Source organism: Patagioenas fasciata, chromosome 1, assembly GCF_037038585.1.
Source record: "Patagioenas fasciata isolate bPatFas1 chromosome 1, bPatFas1.hap1, whole genome shotgun sequence".
Taxonomy (NCBI): domain Eukaryota; kingdom Metazoa; phylum Chordata; class Aves; order Columbiformes; family Columbidae; genus Patagioenas; species Patagioenas fasciata.
In genome coordinates this window covers 155953518-155966371 of record NC_092520.1, presented here as the reverse complement: position 1 = coordinate 155966371, position 12854 = coordinate 155953518, and the positions used below count along the sequence as shown (strand labels likewise).

The window sequence follows — 12854 nt, the reverse complement described above, 5'->3', positions numbered from 1 at the left end:
CCTTTTGCTGTGTTGAAATGCTGAGTATTACCTTGTGAAAAGACTTTTTCCCCTTTTCTTTCCACACCTTTTCCATAAAAGTAAGAAGCAAGGTCTGAAAATTAGTGGCTAAAACTAGTTTTAGGTGTGGCTGGCCCAGGTGATGATTACTGAAACAACCCATCTTTCAGGCAAACGTAAGAACAACCACCAGCAATGAGGGTGTTTCCCATGCTTGGGACAGGCGTCCTCTGCTTGCCGGGATTCGGCTCCCAGTTCTTGGGTTCTGGGAGAGCACCCAGGCCACCAGCAGCCACAGCCCAGGTCCATCCAGTTCATAGTTCAGCTTCGGTGAGCTGTTAATTACTGCCATCACAAGGGTCTGGGCACATCAGACAAACAAGATTGACAGAGCGAGGCATAATTTGCTCCTTGTTTTACTAGACCGACAGGCGAGCACACAAGGTCTTCAAACCACCATGGCTCTTACTCTATTATCATCTCAGATCATGACAAGAGACTTAATGAAGAGCCTGTTAGTCTGAAAGCTTACACAATTCCTCCATTTCGTTAAAGAATACAAGACAACATAAACGGGAGAGACTGAAGACACTGGCTGCATCATGTCACTGGTGCACAAGCTTTGAGCACCCCTCTGCAAAGTGTGGGATGCGCAGTCAAATCGCCTCAAGCCCAGCATTAGCCCCCGCACCCCTGTGACATTAACCCCAAGTCAACCCAAGTGTTTCCCAGTTATTACTACTGGCAGAACTCAGCCCAGATTGGCAGCTAGGTTCATTCATCCCCGGAAAGCACCTTTTCCAGCTGACCTTTTTGCGCAGCCCTGTCCATACCCATACAGTGCGGCTCAGCCAGAGGGAAGCGTGTTTCTCCAGTGCACCCGGCTCCTGCCTCCTTACACCCCCCCACAAACTTCGGCAAAGAGAAAACTTATTTGGAACACGTCCTTAAATAATCCGTGATCGATTTAACGATTTACACACTTGTACAAAAATTCTACAGGTGGAATTTCCCTGAATTTCCTTAGTATCCTAGCCTCAAAAGGCACACTGGCTTCTGCAGCCACATCTTCCAAGGGACAGTATTTTAACCTCGCTTTGTCTGTGGTATTTACAGAGAAGCAACCCTGAATCTCTCTGCATAAAAGGACAAGCAGATTATTGTACTTTAACTGAAGAAAGCTTCGGTATGGTGCAGCTAGTTACATTATTGAGGTTAATTTATATTGTACGGAGTCAAAAATTGAATGAATTATACATATCAATATTAGAGACAATATAAATGAATATTAGAGGTCAGTTTGTAGGACTTGAGGTGCTACATCAGATAAAATAAGTGTGTAAAAATAAGACTTGGAGAATATAATATCTTGAAAATAATTGCAAATTTAACAATGCCTTCTGTCTCTCCTTAATATTAAAGATAGATAGTAAATGAGAATTACAAGTACCAATAGGTAGGTTTTGTGTCTGTATTCTTTCATTTTCACATTGAGATACACTACAGACCTTCAGGGAGAGAGAGGTTGCAGCTGGGCTCTCTGGATTAAAAGAGATCGCCTGGCCCTGCTGCAAGTGTGCTACGAGTTCTGCTGCACAGAGTTAAGAAACCTCTTTGATAACAAAAACTACACGGGGAAAACAAGGCAGATCTTTAAGCAAACACAGTTGCTACCCCTCACACAATGAACAAAGTTGCCCCAAAACTACTTGTGCCACAAATAGGCAAGAGGCTACAGTTTACAAGGTCTAGGCTGAGATTATTGGGGTACAGCTATTTAGCCAGTGATGCCGGAGCGCTTGTTCAAGCACAGACCGAAAAGATGCAATCGGCCTCTGCAGAAGCCGGCGTCAGAAATCCATCCTCATCACACCTGTTTGCAAACCCCCATATTCTTTCACTGCCCTTTGCTTCCTCATCCTCCAAACCAACACATCCACCTGCATTTTGAGGCGCGATTATCAGAAGTTTTCTGGTATATGACTTTAAAGTGAGGAGGAGAAAGGAAAAAAAACCAAACCAAAACAAAGGAACTTAATGGAGAGAAAGAGAGGCAGGAGCCTCATTTAAACGTTACTCAGTTCTGAGCAAGCATTTGACTGAACCAACATGGTTCAGGTCACCAGAGGCCCGATTTGGAGACAATTAAACACAAAAAGCCTCGTTGATGCTGAACAGCATCGGGTCAGGGCGCAGGTCTTCTCTCCACTCAGCTGCCCAAGTGCTTGTCTAACAGGGAGTCCACACATTGCATACAAATATCCAGTTTTGAAAGCTCTGTTACCCTCTTTCCCTTCCAACACATACAACCCTTTGTTTTTGGCCATGTCTCCTGTATTATTCAATCTTTCTTCTCACACTTTTACGCTTTCTGAAAACCTTTATATTGGAACTTATACGCTTTCAAAATAATAAAATATGAGTCAAGGACTAGAGAAATTAAAAAGAGATGTCTAGGCTGCTTCTTTTTCTATCAGGGAAATCTGAGCTATTTTGAGTGATGACTGTATTTCTTTTTCATTTCATGCAGGTAAGAGGTCTTTATTAAACACAGGTGCCCAAAAATTCATCCTAATGCACTGCAGTAACTTGAATGAGCATGTCCTGAGGATAATTCTGGCTTTGAGTGCCAGTAGTTCCTGTACATACTTGTCTGAGTAATTCCTCTTGACTTACAAACGCATCCATCATGTCACAACAAATGATCTATGAGGCACACTGTACCTGAAACCCTTCTCTCCCCAAGTCATTTCGCCAGCATCTAAAACAGGCTCTTATCATTAGTAATCAGTAATTAATACCAAAGCATTCTCACTAGTGCAATTTTTCTGCTAAGGTTAATGTAATATTTCATCCCAGGCCAGCTGCTGTTTTACGACTTCTAAGCACGACAGTAAGTAATGTCTTTGCATAAGAAGTCATCCATGGAGTAAATCAATTAGCTCCTCTTTCTCCTCTTTCATCAGCAGGCACTTTGCTGCAGCAAGGGAGGCTAATTACTTACAAAGTTCTTGTTAACCAACAGGAGTACGTACCCAAAGTTTGGCATTGTACATTGACATTTCTTCCCTATGCCTCCATTCTGCATCTTGTCCATTATGGAGTTTTTAACCTATGATCAGTCAAATACTGTGACTGTGACCTGCACCACACTGTTATTATCTGCATAGATTTGCCTTCAAACATCAACATCAGTCACACAACATCTGCTTTCAGTATTGGTATAATTTTTGGGTCACTTCTCGCCCTCAACAAGGGCACATATGTATTTATGACTATTCATCTGAGTTGCAAAGCATCAATAAATTCTAATGTATTGTTCTTTAGATAAACTGCAGTATTTCTCACACTCTAAATTCCACATTGGGACATTTGCATTGGTGTCTCAAGGAGGAAATTCAGCACTCAGAATATATATAAAAAATAAAAATTAGTGTATAGCACTGGTGTATAGTGCTGATACAATCTTCTTGTCTCACTGAAAATGGCAAGAAACTTTGGAGACCTATGTTTTTTCCCTCCTTTTGATGGACATAGTAATTGTCTGGTATCTCAGGCTCTTGCATGATGTAGCTGATGACACATGTAAACACATGTCTGGCTCAGGAAGCTCATGACCAACAGGTGTTGTGCACTGGCAAGAATATAATGAGTTGCTTATCCTTCTTGTAGTCTGTCCTGGTAACCTGCTGCAGGAGACAAAACACCAGGTTAGCTGGACCTTTCATCCTACTCAACGGCCTGTCCTTTGGTTGTTGTGTTTCTAAGAATGAGAAGCTATAGCATACAGAAGCAAACTGCACAGTGCCCAGTGCCTCAGGATCACCAAGGGTAGAAATACCAGGTTTCAGGCATTTGAACCTTTGATTCAAAGTGTTGTAGACAATGCACACATAGAGCTCAGACCATAAACCTCTGCCCAGGAACCAGTACAGTTGCCCAGAGTCATCCTAGTGAGTGGAAATCAACTGAAGATAGGAAATCACCAATGCAGATGAAAAGTAAATAATGTGGGATGAACTAGGTGACGTTCACTGACGTTATCTAGGCAACCTGAGCCACAGATAATCACACAGCAGCTCCCAAAAAGGAGCATTTGTGGCCTGAGGTGACTGGGGATGTATGAGCACTGTCTGTAAGGCAACAGCTCACTTTCTTCCCTTCACCTGGTGGGAAGGAGGGGAGAAAAAAAGCAGAAGTAATAAAAGGGTCGTTTTGGAATGACTGCTCCAAACCAGTTCAATACAATTTCACAAGACAAATGTAATGAGAGGTCCACAGCTCTGACTCACCAGGTTTAGCAAATCGCCAGACATTCTGGCTCCAGCTACACCAAAAGCAGCCACCTGGAAATACATCTCCTCAACATAAAGAAATGTGTTTGAAAGGCCAAGTAAGAAAAGGCAAACAGCATGACCTTTAGTGAAACAGTCATGTGGAATCATGAATTAAAGTCAGGTAGTGTCTAAGTAGAAACTGAAACAAACTCATCCATGGATTTGGATCCTAATGGATACAGGACTGGATCTCTGCTGTGTTCCTCTCAGCAGTCTAGACAGTTAGATCAAACAATGATGCAGCCTGTATTTAATGAGAAATAAATTTTAATCTTGCCAACTAGAAGACCAATTCTAACTTTAAAGATGCAATTTCCCATTCCTCTAACATTTGGTCTATTTTGGTTTGCAATTCCTTGTAATTCAGCAGCACATTCATTGCACCAAACAGATCAATGTTAACCATTAAAGTGTGCAAGCCTCAAGGATGATGTTGCCCAATTCTGAACTACTGGTGACTCCAGTTCATTGGCTGATCCACAATTATCTGTTATTTTGGGAGCAGTGGGGCTGTACACAGTCATGCAAATTACAAGACACAATCGTAGACATTGTCTTCTAAGAATATGTCTTGCAAATACTTGTTTACCCATATTCTTAAATTCCTGGGGCTTTGTATACAAAATAAAAACCCACCCAAGACAAAATGCAAGCTTATGTTACATTCCTGGAAGGCTCTTCATCTGTGTTCAGTTACATCTAGTTCTTCTCCTTTTCTACTTGCTGTGTGTTGAATCCTCTTTCTCATTTCATTTACAACTGTGTGTGAAGGAAAATAGTTCTGCTTAACAGAGATCCAAATTGGCTTTTTAATAAACTCATTAAAGAAATGGTCTGTTTCAGCCCTCAAAATTTGCTGCAGGTATCACTGCACTTTATTACTAAATCTCTACCTGAAAATGAAAGGAAAAAAATACATAATAGGGTCTCAAAGACCTGCTGCACACTGCTTGCCATCTATGCAGAGACTACAGCCTGGAAATCCACTTATTCAGTGTAAATCCAGTTCAGTTATATTGACTTTTCTTTCCCTCATGGTATATTAGTGCTCATGAAATATCTTGCACTGAAAGCCCTAGAGAAGAAATCTTTTGTGCACAGACAAATGCACTTCCGATATTCTGCTCTATTACAACAGGCAAAAGAGTAAAAGCATTGTTCCAGACATTCAACTGAGACATAGGCTTTGTCATGGAGACTTTCTTAATTCAGTGCTATCTCTGCCCATTTATCCTCTCCATCTCCATCAAACGTAAGAACAATTATGATCAGTCCACTACAAATTTTACTGCAATTCTAACATTCAGCTCCTACAAGCCACCAGAACACGCTTACAGTCACTTCTATATCATTGCTACATCTGAATTTACTCAAGCCATATCTTCCTTTATGTTTTGTGTTTTTTTTTCCTTTTTCTTTTTTTTTCTTCTTCTCTTTTTTCCCTTTCCCCTTTCCCTTTCCCTTTCCTTTTCACAATCATTTTGCAAGCCAAAAAGAGATTCAAGAGACAAATGATGGCATCTGCAAACAACTCAAACAACTCCATAGAAGGAAACAAACCAGCCCAGGATCAGCGAGGCTGTTATATGTCAACAGAGTAAATATCCACAGTCAAATTCTCAGCTGGTATAAATCAACCTGTCTCCATCTGCTTTTATGAGGGCTGTGCAACCTGATGCTGAACATACACTAGAAAGAAACTGTATTCATGTTAAACTACAGCATTTTAAATCTGAGAGAGTATGGACCCTAACTGACACCTATTTCAATCAATGACCAAAATCTCATCTCCACAAAATCACGCAGATGGACACATTAAATATTTAAAGTGTCCTACTCTTAAAAAAATCAAAACTGCACCTAGCTTGTAGTAATCCAAAGCCACAGCTGCAGGGTAGCTATGGCCAAAGTCTGGTGTTTGAATTATACAGATTCCTTTGAACTACAAGGAGAAGTACAAATATCTGCTTGATCAGCTGTGCTGTTCCTCTGAGGCAGCTAATCTGAGTGGCAAAGAGCTCCTGTGGCAGCACATGCACCCATCAGTACCCAGGAGAAAAACATGAGTCCACAGCACCAGGAGTCCAACAGGTTCTGATAGCCAAGGGTTAAACATCTAACCAGTGTTTCCATTATCTCTATCAGTAAGAGAGACTTCGGCCAAAAATGTCTTCTTGCATATTTACTGTATGTTGAGTTCTGCGCTGACTTTACAAACGGCTGATCACAAGTGCTTCAGCAAGGAACTGTGGAGAAAGATGGGGGGACAAGTCTCTGTCCCTCCACCCTCAAAACTGCTAGTGAATTCTTGAGGAGCAAGCACCCTACTTCCAAAATATAGACCAGTGTCTTATCTGCCACCTTAAGAAAGGTGAAATGGACATATCTTTGGGCAAAAATGGAAAAAGAAAGATGACCCACATACTTGAAGCAATATTCTAGGAGTCACCTCCAGTCTGTTGTCTTCTGTGGTAGCCTCTACTCACTGTCTTTACTTGTTACTGTTTTCCCAAAATGCATGCACTTGCTTGCCCGACAATGCCAGTCCCTCTGGGACTGAGTGCAGCATGCAAAGCCCCATCCAAAAAGTAAACAATTATCAAGAACAACAACAAAAAAAGAAAAACTAAAGAACAGATGTCACCATGCTGTTGGAAACACTTCGGCATAAAAAGTGTCATCTGCTTGGTACAACATCGGCTGCAAGAACTGCCAAGCTTCCTCAAACATTGACTTTTCTCGCTGGTTCGTCGATGAGCCCAGAAAGGGATGCTAACGGTTTGCTTGGTCAGGACACACAGAAGGGAAGAAGCAGCAGTGGAGGAGATGTGAGCTGCGTTCCCTGCTTCAGGGAGCTCAGGAAACCTTTTCAGTTGTCGAAGCTTGCAAGGGCTCTGGTACTACAGTCCTTCCATGGATAGATATGTTTCTTTTGTGTGGGGTGGCCTTTAATGATGTTAAAGGGTGAAGAGGTTTTGGCTGACACATAGCAGAGCCCACAGAGAATAGTCAGCCCCTTTTCCCTTACCCACCCTTCCTGAGCATCTGCAGAGGGTCTTCAAATTTAACCTGCAAAGGCTAATACCTTTCCTCTGTAGCACTGGATTGTTCCTCTTCAGGGCTTTTACATGCACTTTCCATTTACACAATGCTAACTCCCATAATGGCCAATAAAGACCAGTATATTAGTATGATAAACTCATGTTCCCGGCCACGCACAGAATTCAAATTGAATTAGAAAGCCTATATTCATAAAAACAACACTATTGAGCAAATGGAGGTTTACTGCACTTACATAACAGATATCCCATATCTTTGGGTTGTTGTCAATTCTTTATATAAATACTTTAAATCACTTAGACTTCATTTTGCACACTATATAGTGAGTCTCTTCACAATCAAATAGTATTTAAACATTCACTGCCTTGTTAAATCTAACAAGTTAGATTTATTGAGATAGTCACTTCCCTTAATAGCCAATTTAGTAAACTCAATGTATCCATTGATGGATAAATATATAATAGGCAGTTGTTAAACCTTAATAAATATGTTTAATAGTCAGCTGGCATTTTCTCTCAATGGCAGCACTTCCTCTCGGCTGCCAACAGGAAATGCAGCTCCTGAATGTGCCAATTCAGATTCAGCCCATGCGTGGGGAATAAATTGATCTCGAGGAGTGAATGGGAGCACAGACTTCAGGTAGCTTACCTGCACAGCTTATCACAGAAAGAATTCTGGCTGAGATTATCCTAAACTCCCATCAAGACCGTCAGGTGTTAAATAGCACACAGTGCAAGGAAGAGTACGAGCTATTGTGTTTGTCTAGACAAGTCATGAAACAGGACAGGAAGGGCAGCTGGCTACCTCAAAAGCATATAAATGATATTCAGGTATTATTATTGCAATTTACAGTCTTACCGCACTCCTTGTTTCATGTACATCATGTCGCATTCCCTCATCCCACCTTGCCACTGTGTGTTCATCCATTGACACTCAAATTATGATGCCTTGGCTCCTAGCTAGGTCTAAAAGGCACCCTTTTAAGGCTTTCAGGTACCTAAGAAAAAATTTTAGAGGAGTCCACATCATTAGATGACTGAAAACCTTTAAAAATCTGGCCCTCAGATCAAACTATAGAACTTTATGGCTAAACTCTACAGGTCCCAGGATCAGTTCTCCAAGCTGAAGGCAGCTGCTGCATATAAATGAGGAAAACCAGACCAAAATATCTTCAGGAGAAACTGTATTTGTACACTAGACTGGGAAGTTTGATCATTGCCACAAGACACTCACCTGCGTGGGATTATACAGTTCCTGGAGTGGGCTTCTGGATCCTTTCCGGCAGCAAATGTCCATCCCAAATGGATTTCTACGCATTACTGCAAGGGGAAATTGAAATAATTAATACAGGTTAGTAACATTGGTTAGCGGTAACATATTGCAATATCTACAGCAATAAAAGATTTTCTGACAGATCAGGGGATTCTAGAGAGTGTTGTGTCTTAATTCCTAGTTTCATTTTTCCTAGAAATTTTCCAAGAGCTAAATGGTTTGTCTATTGTGGAAGTTTAAAACAAAACTAAAACAAACAAAAAAAACCACAAAACAAAACAAACAAAAACAAAACCCACAAACAAACAAATAAAAACAACAACAAAAAAACACCAAACTAAACCCAAACAACCAAGCAAAAACAAAAACCAAAATAAAACAAACAAAAAAACCTCTCTGGTTGCATTCTTTGAAAAGGTGTTATTCAACAACTTCCAGCTTGGGTGCACAACGATTCAAGTATAGGGACCAAAGTGACCCAGTTATCAGCAGTACTAGGTACCTGCTTCTCTGAGCATCAGGAAGGAGTTGGATGGATTCTTATAAGTAGCATCTCTGAGAGGCAGCATTTGGGCCTCTCTCCACCTAAATACAGAAGTACACAGGAACCTAATACTAAAACATCTTATTCCAAAGCTTTTGGCCTTACTCTCTGGTTTCTCCTAGAACAGACACTCAGCAGCACACAACACACATACAATCACTGCTGCACTTCTTGCTGCAAACTGTATTTTGCTCTAAATGTTGCAGCTGAATATTTGACTGATCTGAAAACCAACATACACTACGTTATGCCAGTTGGAGACCAGCAGGTTTTCAAACCAAAGGCTTTGTCAAAGGTCTGACTGAGGAGCATTTTGGATGATGAAGCATTTCCAGGCAAGACCTTGATCTCAGTGCCAGCAGGCACAGAGATCATCAGTTTCAAGTCAGACCTTTGCTGTCATAAGTCTACATTAAGAAGCCATTTGGCTCTGATCACAATCTATAGTCGTGAGGAAAACAAGATCATGCCTGTGCTTCTAATATCACGTGGCCCACATCCCCCTCTGCAAACACTCCTCTGTCCCAGCTTGCTCCACTTGTTATCAGACAATCATAGAACCACTTCAGTTGGAAGAGACACTCAGGATCATTGAGTCCAATCATAACCTAACCCTAGCACTAAACCACATCCCTAAGAACCTTGTCTAAAAGCCTTTTAAACACCTCCAGGAATGATGACTCCACCACTTCCCTGGGCAGCCTGTTCCAGTGCTTCACATTCCTTTCTGTGAAGAAATTTTTCCTAATATCCAATCTAAACATCCCCTGGTGCAACTTGAGGCCACTTCCTCTCATCCTATCACTTGCTACTTGGGAGAAGAGACCAACGTCCTCCATGCTACAACCTCCTTTCAGGCAGTTGTAGATAGCGATAAGGTCTCACCTCAGCCTCCTTTTCTCCAGGCTAAACACCCACAGCTCCCTCAGCCGCTCCTCATCAGACTTGTGCTCCAGGCCCACCACCAGCCTTGTCACTCTCCTCTGAACTCTCTCCAGCACCTCAATGTCTTTGTTGTAGTGAGGGGCCCAAAACTGAAATAGGATTTAAGGTACAGTGGGACCATCAGGCCATCAGATGCCCACATCAGGCATTGCAGGGAGGGGAGGTTTGTCTTCTCAAGGTTTAATTAAGACACAACAAAAAGGGAAGAATAGATGTTCCTGCTGGGAATCCAAAGGCATTATGCAGAGTCAGGCACGCTCTTACCACGATCTGTAACCAGAAACCATTGAAGTGTCCTATAGCAACAGTTCTGAGCTGCACCACTTGTAGACACGATATTGCCGGCTTCAAGCCAAGAGTCAGAGAATACAGTCAAGTAATGTTTTAATAGAGACGCAATCATAATTGATGCATCAAGTAGTATGAACCACAGAAAACTGTATACAGTTCCAATCTGGAAACATAATAGATTCCTCCGGTCATTTCATATATATATGGGTCACTTCATATACATGCTTAGTAGACAAACTGGCTAAGTGTTTTGATTTTCTTAACAACTAGGATAGTAATGTTATTAGAGGCTATAATCTTAATTTAGATGTTTAAATACCTGATTGATCAACTTCCAAGTATTTTAGCCATGCAGCCAAGTATTGAGATTTCTTTGGTTTTGTGCTAATGTGCCTTTTGAAAAGTTAAGTTAGAAAGTGTTTAAAACAGTTAAAACTTTTAAAAGGTTTTGCATGAGTAATGTCAGCTCCCAGTGTCTGGAAGTGGTTTTAGGAAGAAAACACAAAAGTGAGGGTGCGAGACATCCAGTTGTTGTTCTAACTACAAAGCTCCTGTCTGCCCTGTTCCCATCTGGCATCCCCTCTTCATACTCTTGTACCAGGAACTGGGTAAAGGGATGCTTCGAAAATCATTTGCAGGCCCCTTACCCTTATGATAAATCTTTCCAAAATAGAGCCTTCCAAGTCAACAGCAAACCACATTGTTTCCATTTAAAACACCAGAGCAGGGGGAAAGGGAAAGGGGAACATTTCAGTGTGCCCAGGTCATTAGACTGCGATTAAGCAGGATCCTGAAACACTGATGCTTTGTTCCAAAAATCAAGAGAATAATTCTAGTGTGGTGTTCCCTCGTTTATTACTTTACTTTTCATTTCCATTAAATATAGTAAACAGTAACATGCATAAATGTATCCCTTCCTGCTTCACTTAGCTAGCAGGTATCAACACAGTAACACTTTATATGCAGCACTAACAGCCATAAAGATTAAATTATTTGCACAACGTGCAAGGCTTGATTCCCAAATGTAAACAAACAAGAAAAAGCAACTGTCTCCCCAGCAAATGCTAAATGCTAATGTAGAACCTCAGTCACAGAAAGCATTAAATCTTTTTTATGATTCCCAGTATTACTTAACTGGTTTGTTTTTTTTCAATAAAGCCTTTAGAAGAAGACTGTGGAGTTAGCACAGCAACACAGCACTCGGTTTGCTGTTTATCAGTCAGGAACAGCACACCCTGACGCAGCTGCAGCAGCACCTCTCTGCACACCTGGAAAATACTTGTGCCTGGAATTTAACTGCAGCATCGAAATAAAGGGGAATATTCCCCTTCCCTCAGCAGAAATCCTACTCGCACCTTTGCAAAATTGTCCTTAGGTGAGTAACTATCAGGAATGTTTATATATAGTTCAGAACACTTGCTGGCATGCCTGTGGACAAGCTCACCTCCCAGGGCTTCTGCAACCTGTTTTCCACTGTCTCATTCATTATGTGAATGACATGACTTTTGGGGCCTGAATCTCATCTACAGCAATCTGCAGTAAGAAAACCGTAATATAGATGTTAACTGCAGCTATACTAATTTTAACACCTCTTTCACCAAGACACTGTCACACTATTGTGATAGTGAAAACTTAAAAAAATCAAGGCTTTTATCATCACCAAATCTTCTTATTAACATAGTAAATTTACATTTTATGGCTTGAGCTGATCTCCATACATAATTACAGTTAATTATAATCTAATGATAAGTATTGCATATGCATGGCTCCAAGAACTGATTAAAAGTACATTCATGCACACTAAATGTGTGAAGCAGCTGACAGCAGCATTTAATGCCTTTAATGACAAAAGGGTAGTATTAATATTGCAACTTCAGCAAAATCCGCAGTCCCTTGAATTTAACTGCGAGCAACTGAACGAATTGTTAGTTAGTTACTTAAATACAAGAGCTGTAAGAACAAGATCTTTCTTCCAACTCTAGGAATGATTTGTCAAAAAAGCAGTCTTAGCCCATCTTGCTAAAATCTGTGGAACCACTTTTCATTAATTTAATAGCAAGTCTGGAGAGCATGTTACTAGGCACCAAATCTCCGTTTCTCAAGAGAGAGAAACAGTTCTATCGAATGGAAGCTTATCAACGTAACACTGTGCATATACACACAGGGAGAATGAGACTACATGTGCAGGCCTTAAATTAGTTCAGAACAGGAGCATTCATGCACAACTTCTAGAAAACCCTATTTACATCCACTAGCACCAAGAGCAGGAATTTGACCTGTGAATTACAGTGCACTGAGCACAAGAACACAACACTCATCAATCAAACCTTCTTCCAGTGTCTGTGCACAAAAAAAGAGTCCAGAGGTTTTGCCGCAGTCTCGATCCATCAGATGGCTATGAATTA

The 12854-nt window shown here is 41.1% G+C and overlaps 1 protein-coding gene across 2 annotated transcripts in view; it reads right to left on the bottom strand.

The window, feature by feature from the left end:
* The window catches only part of CHST11 (carbohydrate sulfotransferase 11), a 183109-nt gene that overhangs the window by 95258 nt on the left and 74997 nt on the right, over positions 1-12854 (bottom strand). For both annotated transcript variants that reach the window (XM_065862687.2, XM_065862689.2), the window contains exon 2: positions 8631-8716. In XM_065862687.2, coding sequence (XP_065718759.1) covers positions 8631-8716 — 86 coding nt within the window. The remainder of the gene's footprint in view (positions 1-8630; positions 8717-12854) is intronic.